General features: G+C 36.2%; 2 protein-coding genes across 22 annotated transcripts in view; one reads left to right on the top strand and one right to left on the bottom strand.

Moving 5' to 3' along the window:
* Positions 1-2,974: 2,974 nt before the first annotated feature.
* LOC129576748 (forkhead box protein K1-like) lies at positions 2,975-14,868 on the bottom strand. Of its 18 annotated transcripts, none has more exons than XM_055462315.1 (15): positions 14,776-14,868; positions 13,956-14,632; positions 13,496-13,884; positions 7,533-7,686; positions 7,325-7,431; positions 6,950-7,053; positions 6,745-6,811; positions 6,451-6,655; positions 5,848-6,259; positions 5,543-5,760; positions 5,272-5,456; positions 5,070-5,177; positions 4,906-5,005; positions 4,718-4,781; positions 2,975-4,607 (listed from the first exon to the last, which is right to left on the bottom strand). In XM_055462315.1, the coding sequence occupies exons 4-15, from the start codon at positions 7,541-7,543 to the stop codon at positions 4,449-4,451; spliced, it is 1,740 nt and encodes a 579-aa protein (XP_055318290.1). In that variant the 5' UTR covers positions 7,544-7,686; positions 13,496-13,884; positions 13,956-14,632; positions 14,776-14,868; the 3' UTR covers positions 2,975-4,448. The 18 variants fall into 18 exon arrangements, with proteins under 18 accessions (XP_055318290.1, XP_055318301.1, XP_055318300.1 ...); XM_055462326.1 differs by having other exon boundaries at positions 4,906-4,975; XM_055462325.1 differs by having other exon boundaries at positions 4,906-4,975; positions 13,956-14,852.
* Positions 14,869-15,178: 310 nt separating this feature from the next.
* The window catches only part of LOC129576743 (transmembrane protein 165), a 4,778-nt gene continuing 1,608 nt past the window's right edge, over positions 15,179-18,348 (top strand). Inside the window, exons 1-5 of one of the 4 annotated variants that reach the window (XM_055462297.1) lie at positions 15,210-15,482; positions 16,531-16,558; positions 16,621-17,123; positions 17,221-17,482; positions 17,688-17,863. In XM_055462297.1, coding sequence (XP_055318272.1) covers positions 16,797-17,123; positions 17,221-17,482; positions 17,688-17,863 — 765 coding nt within the window. In that variant the 5' untranslated portion in view covers positions 15,210-15,482; positions 16,531-16,558; positions 16,621-16,796. Of the gene's footprint in view, positions 15,483-15,708; positions 16,262-16,530; positions 17,124-17,220; positions 17,483-17,687; positions 17,864-18,348 lie in introns of those variants that run through there. The other 3 variants (XM_055462295.1, XM_055462296.1, XM_055462294.1) reach the window with 3 other exon arrangements.

Here is an 18,348-nt window from a genome sequence, read left to right as displayed (position 1 = left end):
ATGAGCTAAGCTATCGTCGCGAGATAGAGAAGACCGTAGGGCCCATGCAAGACCCTAACGACATCTATTGAGTTTTGTAGAAATCATTATGGTACTAACTACTTGGTTCAATATTTTTCCGTTCAATATAACTGGTAATTCTACTTAACAGTAGACTTGATGTGAAGCTCAGCGGCTTTACTGTTACTTAACATACTTTTAAGTTACTCAAACTAACTTAATAGCAAAACGTCAAACCAAATGGTATTTGTGCCCACTATTGTATGTGGACTCGCACAAGCTCATGGAAATGTTGTTCGGAATCAGTTATGAACAGTCATGATCAATTTCAATATTTTCATTCGACATGCCTCTCTATTCTGTTTCCACTGAAGCTATGTTTTCTTTTCCAATCGATACGAAAGCTTAAGCGAAATATTTTTCAAGAAAATTTCGCAACAAAATATTTTTTTTTCTTCATTTTTGTGTTTCTTCGCAATAAGATGTTGTCATCGACATTTTTGGAAGGAAACTTTTGCATTTAAAGTGTGATATGTATAGGATTTTGGACACAAACCAGGTGTGCATGTTGTTATCCACAGGCTCACATTTGTATCAAGATCAAGGCTTACGATGAATATTCCTTCTTAATTCATATTCATTCTCAAGTCGATTCGAATCCCGAAATCCGTGTCAATGCTTCGACTTGTAATTTGTATAAACATTCGGAGCCTAGGGTGGCAGCATCAACAAAATTCAAATTGACGTGCTGTTTTAGTTCAGAAAAAAAAATTACGAAATTACATTGATTTGCCTATTGAAATTGAGGGCGCTCGCATTGCCACAGTTCTTATTTAAGTCGTTTTCGGTCTTAGCTGCCACCCGATGATTTCGAAGCAATGTGCTCATGACAAAATTCCTTCTACAATCTGTAGCGAACAGAAATGAGTTCTGAGAATTTGACCGATTACTATTGTTGGTGATTACTGCGAAAGGTGATGAACCGACAAATATTTGTGTCGTTGAGTTCACTTTTCTGCTAAAAGATACGAGGCAAGTGTCTCAAGTGAAGATGAAGATGGAATGTTCTAAAACATTGCAGAAGACATCGGTCTTCTATCTCTTACCAGTAACACAAAAATAATTCAAATGTAAACAAGCGGTCTCGACTAATCCCATTTTCATACAAATTTGTTAATTGAAAATATCTTCATTGAATTAATCTCGTTGTTCGGTTAGACTAACCGGGTTAGTAATATCGCATAGAAAAGCACTTACCATGATTAAAGCACTCCATGAGCGAGTCTCTATGTGCATCAAATGTGAATGAAAAACATGTTTGTTTTTATTTGCGTTTATCATTTTTTAATCATGAATAAAATAAAACAATTGTTTTTTTTGTTTTTTTTCTTCTTCAATTATTTGTGTGTGTGTGTTTTAAGTTGCCTGAACTTCACCTAAAAATATATATGTATCTAAGTTAAGCTTATAATAATAGTACATCATACAATTGTATATATATCATAATGATAATAGTTCATAAAATTTGTGTGTCTGTGTTTATTCTTTCTTCAAATGTTTCTTCTTAGCTGGGCAACGTGTATCCTGTTGCTATTCCTTCTCAATAGGAATTCTCCACGATCATAATGCGAAATTTACTTAAACATATCGGGATTCATTATGGATTGGTTTCACTTTCACTTCACATTCGACCAGTGATTGCGATATCGCTCTCAGCATCTCATAGGATAACTGAACGAGATAATTCAGCTGGATGAGATGACGCAGTGACGCAGCGACGCAGCGACGCATCGCCCAAGTCTATCGCCTTAGTCTTTGTGATACACACACACAATTCGATGCCGTGCGTCACTAAATGGGACTGACTGTATAAGGATACCGCTGGGCGCATTGTGTGTATGTGTATCGCACAGACTCGGGTGATGCGTCGCTGCGTCATCTCAGCCAGCTGAATTATCTCGTTCAGTTATCCTATGAGATACTGAGAGCGATATCGCAATCACTGCATTCGACAAGCAATTGTTGTAATTGAGTTCACATCTTCAATGATAAATGACATCATATCTGGCGCGTATTACTACAATCCAATTGTTTATCATATTGATTTTTATTTACGTTGCTAAAAAAGGTACGCATTTTGTTTGGTAGCCACAAATTAGCAGTGTTATTGTTCATATTTCACGCATACAAAAAAGAAAAGTTCGTGATTTTAAAGATCATCAATGAATTTTGAAGAGAAAATATGTTAGCTATTCAATCTTGTTGCGAAATGGTGAAGTGAAGTTATTTTCTTTAATTGGAAATTGATTCATCTGACCAAAAAAAAGATGAATGAAAAATAAAAACACAAATAAAACGGAAGAATTGTTTCAGGTCGTTGCATGTTCATGACGCAAACAAATTGTCGTTTGGCATTTCATCGCTATTAAATGTTTGTTTAGAAATATATTTTTTCTGTTATCATTACTTTTTCTCTCAAATTTTGCCGTTGAAATTAAAATCAACTCATGACTTTATGTTTGAACCCAGGCATCGTTTGTCCACAAATACCGATTCACGGTGTCTAAGTTGAGGCAAAAGTTTTGGCGCAAAACGCGATTTGATTTCGAAACAGCACAATCTCAATGGCCATACAACCACCATTCAAAACATTCACCAGATGACAAAATGACGAATGAACATATTTAAAGCTCACAGCTGATGAATATTTGCTCTATATCGAAGAGTGAGTTGAATGAAATGTTTTTTTCTTTCTTAAAATGATACTCGGAAAAATCGAGAAAAATTCCCATGAAAATGATTCAAACGATAGTGTTGTATGTATGAAATTGGTGTTTATCATCAAGCCGTGTCTCAAAATGAACATACAAAATTCAATAATGATCGACCATATATCATTTGCTTCATTTTAATTTGATTGGTTTTTTGCTGTTGTTGACCTGACCCTTCCGAAAGAATAGAAAAAAAATAATAATATCTTTAACACAAAATTTTAATGAAAACATTCCATTAGATTCACATATGACAATAAACATGTCTCTAGAAGCTAATCATACATTTTATCATCATGATCCATGAATAACAATAAAATTCTACGTAAGAGTATATTGTACAATAGTTAAATGCAAAACGAAAAAAAATGCATACATGCAAAAATGAATAAAATGTTTCTTCTCTTTCGCCTGCTTCTTCTTCTTCTTCTTCTTCTTCTTCTTGTGTTTTTTTGTCTATATTTTCGGAATTGCCATTTTGGTCTAATATTCGTTTAGAATTGTCAGTTTTAGTAGCAATTACTTATTATATTTTCTTTGCCAATCACCTGAGTATATAAATGTGTGGAGGTTTTTGTGTCTGATCTGGCGTGCCACAATCAACCGATTTTTTTTTCTCGCTCCACTCAACAAGACTCTTATGTGACCCTTGTGATTCGTCTCTGAAATTCTGTGCCTCTAGTGCTCATCCGTTTTGTTTGTTTTTTCTTTAATTTTTGTATGCGATTCTTGTGTTTCCTGATTACTTGAGTTTGAGCGAGAGAAAAAGCACCCTCTCCTCAAGTCAATGCTCACTATGTTACTTCCTTATCCAATTCGGGGCGGGCAATCATCATCATCACCACTACTTGTCCCGTATCATTATTTTCTTTTGTACGCCGAAAAAATTCAAATGATAAACTTAACAAACTCTCTCTGATGGTCTTTGTTTCTATTTGTTTTTTTTCTCTCGGTCTAGCATTCTTCTTGTTGTAATTTGTAATATTCTCGTTTAAACACGTTTAAAACGTAACACATTAGATTTGTCGGTAGTTTTTGATTCAAATGTAAAAATAAACAATGATTTCTTTTGTTTTAGATCTAATCACTATAATATATTGTACATTTTCCCTTTTCGGTATTCTTCGATTTGTTAGTGTTTCTTCCTTCTCTCTCTCTCTCTCTCTCTCTCTCTCTCTCTCTCTCTCTCTCCCTGTTGTTGCCATGAATGATTTGCTTGAGCGCGAAAAACGTATTTTAACCAATTATTTTATGTTGAATGTACGTTAAATCCTTAGACTGTAATGAATATTTATAATGTCAAGATGTTAATATTTGTTGTTGTTTGCTGTTGTTTCTTTTAATATGTCTTAATTTGTGATATTACTTCCATGATTGCAGACGAGCTATTGTTTATTCTTCTTCTTTTTTCTCTCTTTTAAATCTAGCTTCTCTTCCTTTTTAGTTTAGACAAAAAGAAATGTGTTCTTAAAAAAATACCAACAATTTTCCGTAAATTTCATGATTTTTGTATGTTGTGTGATTTGAATTCATCCCGCACTTGATGTTTGTATGGCTAATTTTGGAATCAGGAAAATATTGTGTTCTGCCATGTGTTTTGTTTGTGTCTTTCACTTAACTCTCTGATGTGTTTGTTTTTATTTTGTATATGAGGAGGAGGGGGATGGCGTCTAAAGTTTAAATCTCTGGGTCATATTTGAGGCGCTTGACATTATGATTGTACTTGTCATCGTTGTCTTCGCTGTCGGTGCCTTCGAGTCGTGTCACTATTTGCTGATGATTCAATATCGATTGATGCGGCTGCGATGTGATGATTTGATGCTCTTCGTAAATGTGCTGCACAAATTGGGATGCACACAAACATATCGGTTAGTGGATTTGTCAACTTTTAATTTAATATCTCGAATGGTTTTGTTTGCTTGAAATACAATGGGAAAAAAACTTACTCCTCTTTCAGCTGGCACCGTTGATACAATGACATTTGGTGAGCTCGAATCGACATACGATAGTCTAGTTTTCGAAACAATAAGGGAAATTGGGTTAAAATTTGATGTTATAACTTTATTTCTTTTTATTGAAATAATTTTTTTCATTTCCAAATGGTTCTTTTCTCCATTTTGATTGAATGACTCACCGGTATTGGCTCTTTTTGGGTATATAGGGAGCTGAACTTGGAACCAGCCGATGTTGCACCACATAGTTGTCTGTGGAAAAATTGCGATGAAATTGATTAACTGGAAAAAAATGATTCACTTTAAATGTGTACTTTGTTCAAATGAATGGATTGTATTTACTTACCGTCAACGCTTTGATTTTCAGCGTGTACAATTGGATATGAGCCAGGTGAACCAGGTGCCGATTGTAGCACAATATCATGCAGTGGCGAATTTTCAGCAGACAAATTATCTACGTGAGGGCAAAAAATGAAATTATGAATACCAAAAATACCAAATTTAAATTGAATTTGATGATGGAATTAGTAGAATCTTCCAAAACATACCCATATGACTCGGCGATACCGGCGCAGATCTTGGCATACCATACGGTGTTCGGAAGCATTGGCTACCACGTTGGCGCCGTTTCTTGTAGCTTTGGTCAATTAATTTTGATTCGCTGTTTGGATCTATTCGCCAAAAACTACCCTTTCCGGGCTCATCCTGCGATCGTGCCACTTTGATGAAATATCTGAATAATAACGAAAAATGTTGATATTAAAAGATATAACAGAAAAACGAAATGACAAAAATGCGTATTCGAGTAGTGAATGTTACCTGTTCAAACTTAAATTATGGCGAATGGAATTTTGCCATCCTTTGTTTGCCTCTTTACGGTAATAGGGATAATGCTTTGAAATGAATGAATAAATTCCCGATAGTGTGAGCTGTTTCTCTGGCGATGCCGCAATCGATTGAACAATTAGCTGTGCGTAACTGTACGGTGGTTTCTCGAATTCATTGAACGATGATGACGATGGCGGAGGAAATAGATCCTGAAAATGTGTTGCAACAAAATTGATGAGCAAACATTCATATTTAGGCCAAAAGGATTTATTTGTGTTAAATAGCGTTGTACTTACAGTTTCAAAATCATGATTGTTACCGGCCACCCCACTACTGCTCGCCAAATGTCCCGTGGAATTGTTATGATGATTGTTATTGTTTTTGAGATGCTGGTACGTACTGTACACACTGGCTGATGTGCCTAACAGGTGGTCATTTCCAATATCACGATCAAATGTGATGGCATCACCGCGAATTTGGTAGTTTTGCCGTGGGCTTGTCGGACAACTGTTCGCCGCACTTATCGTACCCGTTGGAGATGGGAATGGACTGCGCTTGTCATGTTCGGGTATTGAAATTTTCAATGGCGCATATATCACATTTGAATTTTCCACGGCTTTGGTGGTCTTGGCCGGCATTTCGAACGGATGATCTACATAGCTCTCGAACAGAATGCGAATATTGGTGCTCGGAAATCGAAATGTACATCTGGACGAACATAGGGAAATTTCATTTATATTTTGATTGCAGTAAATTTGGACTTGAGAAAAAGTTTCTTTCTAAATTCAATTTTTTCTACATTCAATTCAAAAACTACTCATTTGCGTCCATTCAACTGAGAAAAACCTATTTCTACCCAACCATAACCGATAAAATGAAGAAAATTAGCCAATACTCACGCTTTTGGTAATTTTAATGGTTCAGAACTCTTGCGCTGGAATACATCATTGACGAATACACCGTTTTTACTCAAGCACATCAAATAGAAATTGTTGGTGCTACGATCAAATGTTACTTGCAGATGCTTCCGTGACACAAAACTATTTTTGCCCACATGAAAGTGTACTGTTGATGTCGATGAGTTTCGACCGATTTTTATTGACGCTACGAAGAAAATGCGGGAAAATTAATTAGCATTTTAATATGGATGTGAACCGAATGCATAATATTGCTTTCATTTGAAAAATACTCACAGACATTGTCAGTTATGTAAAGAACTTCATCTTTGTAGCACAAGCGACCGTAGACATTATGTGTCTGCTGTAAGGAATAAATGAAAAATATTACTTTATTTTTCCGTTCGAATTGATTTTTATTTCTTTAATTGATGCACTTTTCATTTGATTTTGTGTCATTTTTCTTTTCATTCGAAGAAAAAAAACAAACGGAAATACTTACACCCGGCTGAGATCGACGCGTGTCAAAAGAGTTGAGGTTATTTGTTGATGTGGTGTACAAAGTTGCCGGAGGCGGTGGTGGCGGAGGTAGAGTCTCTAAGTTCACTGAAATCAATTAGCAAACAAAACAATCAATTAAATCTCTCTTTAAAAAGCATATTTTTTCCGGGAAAATTTCTCGGTGAATGAATTACAATTCGTTTAAATAGTTATACGGGGAAATAAACGGTTGTATTCAACCATTAGCGTAACAAGTGTGGCGCTAAGCGTAATCTCATACTCGATCACGCTAGTAGATCGAGTGTATTGTAAATAAAATTATGCGTTTAGTTTGAGTTTATTAATAAATTGTCGTCATTTCCTTCGTCGTATTTACCTTTGACTGTATTGGTTGGTGAATTATCTAAAACCATAACATTGTTTTCGATGGCACGTTCAGCTGAATCGGCTACGGCAGCCAATAATACCATGTCCTCACCGGAACTGAAAATTGTTCGATAAAAAAGAATCGGTCGCATGTGGTTTGTTTGTTCTTTCGCTTATCTCAAAAATCGCAAATTCGAAAATGATATTGATCGACTTACCATATGCTCATTATCAATATGCAGTAATGTTAAACCAAATGACACCAAAGAAAATAAAAACAAATTGTATCTAGTAAAATCAATGCACTTGATACTCGATCGAATTTTAATTCACGATTGATGTTCTCGTACGCGGACGTAGTGAATTCAATAACTGCAAAACAATGAAAGAAGAAGATGAATTAAAATAAAAAAAATAAAGTAAATATTTACAAATTGATAGCGTGTGTTGATAGCCAGCGAATAGAGTCGGTATCATTGGTTTGCTTTCGTAGTACGTTGTTTGTCATTTGTCATTTCATTTCGCTCGATTTGCATGTTTTTTTTTTCTCAATTTGCTTGAGAGCAAATTTTCTATTTGCTTTTCTGCCTTAATTTCCGAAAAGAGGTTTGACATGCGTTTTGGTTGTTGTTGTGATTTACCCACGTGAATGGGACTGAATAATTTCAGTGATTCAATTGCCCGCATTCACACTGATACGTATGACAATTTTTTCGATTTTAAATTGTTCGCAATCGCAAATCAATTAACACAGTGATAGCGTGTGGTAGCGCCAAAACGTATGACCACATAGTAGTATGTAGCGACAACAACGCAGTCATAACAAATTAACTAAATGTTTTATTTACATTTTAGTGGCTGAGCTTTTGACTATGCTTATCGCTATCACACCACATACCATAATGATCGCCATCTCATTCGTTCACTCGCTCGCTCGCACTCACTCATATACACAAAGCGCCAGTGATTCATTCGCACCGATACACTTCTCTATCGCTCATTCCGTATCACATACACGGAATTCACTTGGCTTTGTTGTTGTCCGTGTGCTTTTTTTTGATATTTATTTCGGTTGATTGTGGTTATATTTTTATTATTGTTGCTGTGTTTATATTTTGGTTATTTTGTGAGTGGTATGCGTATTGACAGCAGCGCTTTGGCTTGATTTCGTTCTAAAGACGACATATTTCAGTTGTTGTTGCTCGTGGGCTGTAGGCGGTCAATAGATGAAAACATCATGATCATCATCACTGTTGCCGTTGCCGCTGTCTTTGCCGTAATGCCGAAACGTGCGCACATTTATCGCTGATGTTATGTCAATTTTGTTGTCGGTGTTCGATGACGTTGCCGCTTACGCATCATCACTTTTTTTTTCATTTGTTCGGTCTCTTTAAATGAACAATGGGTAAAAATGGTATGATTACCGAAAATCATCGGTCGCACGTATCCATGTATGTACCATTTAGCCAAAAAAAAAAACAAATCGAATGTCAGACAAAATTTATAATTTGCCGTAGTTGACGCATCGAGATGAAACTTGATAAAGTCATTAACATTGCAGAACGGGAGCGAGAGAGGGAGAGAGAGAGAGAGAGGCGGAGCACCTTTGTGTTGAAATGAAGCCAATCCAAAATTTGAACAACAATTTGGTTGCAATGGATTTTTTTTTCTCCCATCTTTTTGCTGTCTCAATTTTGAATTTGTTTATTGATTAGCGACCACGTTCTCTAAATAATACTTTTGAAGAAAAAAATCGGTTTATTTGTTCAAATGTCTAGGAGTTCAATAAGAGCTTTGTTGAAGACTCAATATTCATTTCTTGACATGTCGCTTGAAGAAGAAAATTCGTGCAATCGAAATGAACGAGCAAATTGCAGAAAAAGAAGCAGAAGAAACAATTTAACACAATCTTTATAAGCCTGATCGAAAATGACGTCATATGCGACCACGAACAAACATTTAGTTTATTGAAATGATGTGAAATGTCACGTTTAACGCACTCCCTTGTTAGTTAGGTTTTGCTCTCTCTCTATCTTTCTCACTCTTTCACTCTCCCTCTGTGTATCAAATGGTTGTCGCTATGTGAATACAATAACCCCGGCAAATTGAAATCGATCGAAAAATAGCATCAAGTTTCAAGCAATTTCAGGCTCGTAACTCTTCGATGAATTGACAACAGCCGCAGCAGCAGCAGCAGTGGCAACGATACTGTGAACGGACTCAAAACTGACTCTTGTGTACTGTTTATTAAATGCTCTCGTCAAGCTTACTCGACATATCGAACACCGAAAATAGTTGCAAAGCTAAACAAAAGTGTGTCATATGCATTATCATAAAAGGCATTGCTACTATGTGGCATTTATTGGTCGTTGATAAGCTCATCACGAGTGTAAGCAGCAACGAAAATTTTCTAATATTCAGAGATACAAAAACAAAAAATGACTGATGATCATGTTTGACACACTAGCGAATCAATGTGTTATTATCTATTATCAGACCCAAACAAAAACACAGAAAAAACAAGTGGCAACAAAGCCCAAATATCGACTATACGTACAACAGCAGCAACAACAACGAAAATTATATTGTTAAATAACATTGAGAATAAACAATGAAGTTGATCAATAATTATCGACACGTTGTCGTGGCCAAGCGATTAGAGTGAAAATAAACAAAACGGTTGTTTTTCTTCTGTCTCTTTGATAATCGCTCAATAAAATTGGCTTTGATATTAATTTGGAGCTGCGTTCACTGTGGGAAATCTATGCGATATATTCACAAGAATCGAAAATCATTTGATTTTCGGCTTGGAAACAATATGAAAGAATAACGACGGCGACGACGACGCTGCTCCGCAATCGAAATCCGTGCTTGTTTTGTTGTTGTTCGATTTTCATCGAAACAAAAATACCACACAATCTATTTACATTCTTATTAATTTGCTTGGGGCGATGACGAAAAGCATGCGAACGAACCGCTAAATTCCCTTAGCACGGCCACTCATCCTCTTATTCACTCTCTCTCTTTCTTTTTTACTCCCATTGTCTCGCTCACTCGCATTCATTTCTATTACACACCAAATATAAGCATGAAAAAAGAGAGTATTCTTCCCATATTACGTATTATGCTTGCACACACAATAAAATTCAATAAATGAACAACAAAAAAATTATGCACACGACACATTCCTTGGCCAGCGCTTGAGTAAAAGAAAATTTGCGCTACAATGCAAAATGTTTTGTCGGTGTCGTTGTCGTCGACATCGTCGACGTCGTCATCGTCGTTGCCGCCCTCTTCATTTATTATTACCATTTATTTTTATAAACACAAACAAATCGGTATACACAAAACGGCTTGTCGCCGCCACTGTCGTCTTCGTCGTTGTTGTTTTGACCGAAATGTGCCGCAATTTCAAATGTCGAAATGTATTCTCAATTCCATGCAAAAAACCAATTCTCTGGCGATTCTACCACCAATATATGCACCATGTGATTTATTTAATTTTATTTCGACAAGAAATGGACACACACAATTTGTCCACGGACAAGTGCCAATGAATACTTTGAAAATTTGCGATTGTCAATCGAAATTTATTCCATTTCAAAAACACATTTTTTTTCACACAAAAAAAATCAACCCTTAGAAGCGGCGCGAGAAGGAATAAAACCGAAATTCGCCATCCGAAAAACCAAATACAATTAACTCACTTGCAAACAATCCGCGTGTTTTCCGGAATTTCAAAAGCAAATTATTTATTAACAAGTCACATCATACACACTAAACAAGAAAACACAATTTCCGAAGAAAAATCACAAAAAATTCGCATGAATTAGAAGATAAAAGCAGAAATAAAAATAAAAACAATAACAACAAAAAAACCAACGACTCTTCGATCGAAGCACAAACGGAAAATTGCATAAAAACCAAGAACGGGCAGCAAACGTGCGGCCCAAACAATTTTTTTCTATATATTAATTGTTTTCGATTTGCAAACACCGCGTTTACAAATATACGTTGGGTTCGTTGTATATGCTTGATGTTCTTGTGCACACGATTTCATTCACTTTTCATCTCTCTGTTGCCATGCAGAAAAGCACAAAGTCGAAGCACAAACATGTATGCGGACACACACAGCACACACACACACATATTCAAAGCGAGTGGAGCAGTGAGAAGAAGGAAGAAGAAAGAAAGAAAAAAACGGCAATGTAATAAATGTAAATATTATGGTTACCGTACACACACGGGCACTGTAAACGATGGTAGTTGTGTGAGCATATACATGTGCACACAACGAAGCGAGCGAGCGAAAGAATGAGAAGGAGCAGAAACACACTCGGCCACAGGCGGAGAGGAATCATCAGCAGAGGAAGAACAATACACGCGTGTAATATAAAGCAAGGAGTCGATACACCATCAACACACCGTGTATTTTCTCGTCAATTTTTCGAAAATTGACTATACCAACAAATTACACCGAAAATATGCAAATACAATTTACAGTACCAGTCGATATCTGGTGCGAGAACAAAAAAAAATGAAATAACGACCGATTCGTATGAATTGACTTTGACTCTATCCTTCTCTGTCTTTCTCTCGATTTATCTCTTTCTTTCTTTCTTTCTATCGCCGTCGTCAACTGGACGAAATGAAATAAACAAAAGCAACAACAACAATAACATTGACGCTTACTTCAGTCATACCAATCTGAACACATGTGTACATTTCAAGCATAACAAACATTATCCCTGTCATTGTTATGTGTTTTTGCAAAAGGAATCGTCAATACGTTTTTCCAACGACATTGGCGCTACACTTGCATGGAGAGCGAGTGCAAGAGAGAGAGACAGAGAGAGAGAAAGAGAGAGAGAGAGAGAGAGAGAGAGAAAGGAGGCAAATACAGACCAATGCATCTGGCCAATTGTTCAATGTGATTTGGTCGTCCGAATCCACAAAACCATATCATCAAGCATATTTAATAATATACGATCATTGCATCACCTTGCAAATGTGTCATCATCTCATTTCAACGTAAAATACCGTGCGACAAACTCAAATCGACTGAAATTTGGATAGAATTTGGAATAAAGTACCTTTTCGGGATTGGCAAACCAATGCGAAAAGAGTTTTGCACGTGTTTCGCTTGTATGGAATTTGCTTGGCCGCACACGCACACACACCCATACATAGACGAAAACATACACACGCACACACTCAATATCCGCAATACTCACTCACACGCACGCTCACACACACTCGTACCGCACAATGAAAACAACAACAAAGTTTCGGATGGAAACTAAAATTCTGAGCCGTAATGAAAACAGAATCTATACTCAGTAATAATACATAAAAGCCCCAACCACCACTGTACACACACGTCCGTGTGCCGTTGTTCGTTCTCTGTCTTGTGTTAAATTTGCACAAGCGTGCGGAAACTGCGTGCAAAATGGGCTAGAGTGAGATGAAACGAGGAGCGCTTGGCACTTGGTTGGTGAGAACCAACAGCATACACACAATGGCATAGATATGAAAAAATGTGGTTTTCTTACGAATTCAAACACACAAATTTCAACCTGATAATTCCGATTAGCAATTTGTTTTGATTTTTTCTCTCTCTCTTTCTCTCTCTTCCTCTCTGTTTTTCACATTGCTCACTTGAAACCGATTTACAAATTCATTCGTTGCGATTATATCAACCGAAAATAAGGAAAAAATATTCGATTGCACGATTTGAAAAAAAAAAGAAAATGTTGCACATAACCACACTCTGTCTCTCTATGTATACATATATGTATATTTATATCTACGCGGTTCGGAATTGCACAGCGCAATATTTGTTTTGATATGAAAAATTTCGTCGCAAATCTTACACTTTTCAACACTGTGCAACAACAACAACAACAACAACAACAACAAAATTTAGCAACTCACAAAAATCGAATATACAATATGCCTGAACAAAATCAAAATATTTTAATCAATTCAATGATATGCACCTTGAGAAATTCGGAAATTAACAACAAAACGCAGGGGAAAAAAAACACAAAACTGGCAAGTGGAAAGTCAAACACGCAAAAACGTTTGTTGGTTCGTTCGTTCGTTCTTACGACGAAATCCAAAACATTAAAACTATACGACAAATGACAATTTGTTTACGTGCCCATTGACAAATACATACACTTTGACTTCGACGTTGTGTGTCGGTCGTCCTCTCTTGTATTTATTTTGAATATGAGATATATTCCAAGTCTGCATACACAACACTGAGCGAAAGAGATAGATTTGCTTCGATAGAGAAAAACGTAGCGCGCTACGGAGACACTTTATTGTTGTTGAATAGTATTACTATTTTCTCTCTCTTCTTCCTTTTCTTTACACTGTATGTTTTGATGTTGATCTGTGTGTTGTTTTTGTTGATTTTTTTTTTTCTTTCTGTTCTCCACACACCGTTTTCCGTATTCCGCTGCAAATATATTTTGCTGTTGTCGTCCGCTTCGTCTTCTATTCTCTCACTCTCGTAATCTCGATGAACCGTTTTGGTCTTTAGAGTCGTCAAACACTTTAACACTTTTAGTGTTGACGTGATTCGACGTTAGTTTAATATTTGAAATAATATCGTGTATTGTTATCGTTCTTACCGCGCTCTCTCCAGCTCCCTCACACTTTTACACTTTTTCTTACTATCTAACTCTCGGTGTCTTTCTCTGTCACCACGGTTGCTGTGTGTGTGTGTGTGTGTTGTTTTATTTTTCTTCTTGCCAAAAATGATTCTTACTCGGTATTTACATTCGGCGTAAAAAAATCTGTTTGCTTATGTATCAGTCGGATGATGGTGGTGGTGGTAGTGGTGGTGCTGATGTTCTATGGACATTAATCGATCCACATGTGTATGTGTGCACACTGTGTACATATAGGGGCAGCATCCATTGATTGTATGCGTTTGTGTAGTTTACCTCACTCACTATTGCCTCATCTCAACACATAAGCGGCTAAAATCAACAATAGGTTTTTTTTTACTCGTTCTCTTTCTCTCTCTCTCTCTTGACCTCTCGCTCGTTTTTACCCAAACACATTACGCGCGCACTGTACAACACACAGAACGCAATACAATAGAGAAACAAACCATGTGGTTGGATAGTGATAACACATTGAAACGTTGATTTGTATCCAATTTATTTGCTCGGTCTGAGTGCAAAATGTTAAATGTGCATTTTTCTGCCGTTCAAAATAGCATTTCTCTCTTATTTTATTCAGTTTCAAAAATCATTCACATTCAATCCAATTGTGGTGCTGGTCGCTGCTTCTTCTTTTTTTTCTAATGCGAAAAACAAACAGAACGTTTTTTTTAGCACATGCGCGCTCATTTCACAGCACTTATTGAATAAACAAAAATCCTTTGTTGAACATTCAACTATCGATCTTTTATCGCGACAATTAAACAAATACGTAAGCAATTACCGTCCGAAATGCGGTCCTTTTTTTAACTTTTTGGATGGTTACAAAATGGGATTGTTTACATAAATTCCTGTTTGAGAAGGACGAAAACAAAAAAAACTATTTTGATTGATGGAACATCATTTGGAATGTGGTTGAGAATTGAACGCATCCATTTGCCGTTGAATAATCAACGGAATTTGTGCAAAGAAAATGATTAATTGAGATAAGAAAAAGAGAAAGAACCCAGATCTAAACTTTTAACAATGTCTAAATTGGCCAAAACCAAAGAGGATTCCCATCAAATCTCCCAATAATCTCGAAAAACTAAGCTTCTTATTTACTTCTTTCAAATGCTCAAGGCGACATTGAACGAAGGCTACGATTGACATTCAAGAGAGTTCAAATGTTTACCCAACTTAACCTCAATCGAAGTGATGGATTCTGACAGCCAGTGTCAGTTGTGTACGATCAGAGTTTTTTTTTTCTCAATGGTATTACACTTTGGATGTGTATATATGCCAATACAGAGTAGAAAAAAAAGAAGTTATTACCGAAACCGAATTGAGCGAACCGAGTGAACTGTGAGGGAAATTTAACGAAATCTAAAGTGAACAGTATCAGTACGTGGACGCGACACGCGTATTGATGTGTGTCTTACATAAAGAAAATCTCAAAAAAATTCATTTTATATTAGTCAATTTCTAATTGTGCAAACAATTTAATTTTGGGTAATTAAAACGTTTTTCATTCTGCTGTAACATAGAATAAGATTGTTATAGTCTGTGTGTTATTTTACTATGGCAAGAGTAGCGACGCGAATATTTTGAATAAAAATTAGATATTAATTTATCCGAAGTACAATGAGATCAAGTGAATTTTTGATGTGCAGATCTGAATATTTGTTGGGAAAGAGAAAGACTGAGAAAAGAAAAATAGAAACAAAACCATTGAGAAAAAAGGTCATGAGAACAATGCAGTTTTCCAAATGCTATTGCAGTCTGTGTTTCATGTCGATAAATGTCAGTGATAAATTCCATTTTGATACGATTTCCGAATGGCTATGTTTTGTTTGTTTTCTTCATCGGTTATACGGAGTTTGATCATATTTTAATAATATTTTGACGCAGTCTGTGCCCAAATACATTGATACGATTTAAGAAGCGATATTCTATACCGTGCAATTCTCCGATTTCCCGAGTGTATGTAGTTTCAGACATCGACGAAAAACACTATCGTCATCAGAACGCGTTGACAATTGTCGTCATTTGTGCTTGCTCTCGTGAGCTGTGTGTGTTCTGTTTTTTTTTCTCTCTAGATAACACTGGGTATAAATCAGTTTTTTCGGTGTTTTGTTGAATTTTTTTCGAGAGAGAGAGAGAGAGAGAGAGAGAGAGAGAGCGACATTAAAGTGTCAACTACTAATAATTTTGCCCATGTGACTGAGTGGAAATCATTAATTATCGGTTTTATGAGCTTATATCAAAACTGTTGAATGATTGTGTGAAGGGTTAGAAAAAGCGTTTTCACCAACAAGAACAACGAAAAATACCGAATTGTGCGGATTTGTGTGTGTGTGTGTGTATGTCTTGTCTGGTTTTTGGTCGAAGACTCAATAGAAATTCATTATCAGCATCGGTGAACTGAGCACACGAAATTTCATTTATCACGTATTATTACTAAACCATTGAAGCCATAGATTAGATTTAATAATTAATTTAATAGCACGATCGATTCAAATTCTTTTTTGTTTGTCTGTTGGTCTCACTGGATTTGCAGATACGGTGTCAGGCGCGAGAAGGTCGAGGTAATTGCAAGAACACATTTCAAAGCAACACTCAATTAAATGTCAGCTAGAAATTAACGCAGGCACACACAGTACGATTCGTGAATAGAACATCGTATTCGCGTTACATAGTCCACAAGAAATAGTATAAATACCAAAACAGTGAAAAGGAAAGCAAAAAAAAAAAAAACGGAGAAAGTGAAAAAGAGCGAGAGACGAGAGTAAGAGATAAGGAATAAAATACAGTAGCAAATCAACAATGTCGCCGCAATTAATCAACAAAGTATTGAATCAGAATTGGTTTGTGTCAACACAAATGAAAGAGATGCGTCGGTCAGCAACAGTATTGGAAACAACGAGCGCCCTTCAAGTATTCCATTGCATTGAAAATGCGGCGGCAAAATTCATTCGCACAATGAACCATCGGCATCATAGGATGATGCTTTGTGTCATTGTATATTGTCTAGTACTTAGTTTGAATTCTATAAAATATGTCAACTGTGATATTGAACCACATCCCGTAAACAATCAGTTTGGCGATGATGATGATGCGATCGGTGTCGGTGCGGCTGTACCACGCATACCAGTAAGTTGAACAGTATTTTCTTATTTCGATCAAATGATTTCTTTCCAATTCAAGAATTAATTTAATGAAAAAACATTTTTTTTTCCTGCATGTGAAGGTTCCAGCCAAGCCAATTGAGACACAAAATGTCAACGATGCGATTGATTCACCTGATAATATCAACAAGAGCAATAATTACGATAACATACTGGGTGATTCGAAATTCTTGCATGCATTCATTGGATCATTATCGGTGATTGTTGTGTCGGAATTGGGCGATAAGACCTTCTTTATCGCTGCAATCATGGCTATGCGACATCCACGTATGATTGTATTTGTGGGTGCGATAACCGCACTCGCGCTCATGACTATTTTGTCGGGTACGTTTCCCCCTCCCCTCCCATTCTGTCAACGCTCTCTACTCAGTTTTTATCAATCGATTCAAAGAATATGAAAAATCGACGATAGAAACGAGACTTTAGAAAATGAGACAGAAAATCTGAAAATTGATGGACATTTTTTTTTTCAATTGAATGATGATTCATTTGTTTGCTTATTTATTACGCGTTGTCTATTTTTAAACAGCTGTTTTCGGTCAATTAGCAACGTTGATACCACGTGTCTATACTTACTATATTTCAACGGCACTGTTTGCTATATTCGGCTTGAAAATGCTTCGTGACGGCTGGTATATGTCACCGAACGATGCACAAGAGGAATTTGAAGAGGTGCAATCCGATTTGAAGAAGCGTGAAGATGAGGTAACCCTCAATGTAATTATATATTCAGGCACGGTCTATTTGTACGATAAAAATCGTACGGTAAAATTTACGTTTAGCCTTACAGGCTATTCGTACGGTGAATTTCAGAATTTCGTACGAATAGATATAGAGACTAAACGTACGGATCGTGCGAATAATAATTTTTCTCCGTATGTTTAGTCTCCATGTCTATTCATACGAAATTCTTAAATCCATCCATATAAACGAAAAAAATGATTCTGTTTCGAAAAATGGTAGCAATAAACAAAAAAAAAACAACAACAACAAACCAATTTGATTAGTCATTTTTGGTGAATTGTGTTTGGGCTGCAAATCATGATTGCAATCAAACTGATTGATTGTACTGTCTTTAAGTGCAAAAATCAACTCGGTCTGTCTGCGTGAACGATATTAATTGCTAATTCGGCAATTTCGGATTCAAAACAATTGATCGGTCTACAATCGATTGTTTTGAACCCAAAATT

This window comes from Sitodiplosis mosellana, unplaced genomic scaffold (assembly GCF_009176505.1).
Source record: "Sitodiplosis mosellana isolate CC-2019 unplaced genomic scaffold, AAFC_SMos_1.0 Smas_scaffold_6191, whole genome shotgun sequence".
NCBI classification, from domain to species: domain Eukaryota; kingdom Metazoa; phylum Arthropoda; class Insecta; order Diptera; family Cecidomyiidae; genus Sitodiplosis; species Sitodiplosis mosellana.
Note: the sequence above shows the minus strand (reverse complement) of the source record. Positions and strands in the feature narration are given on the sequence as shown.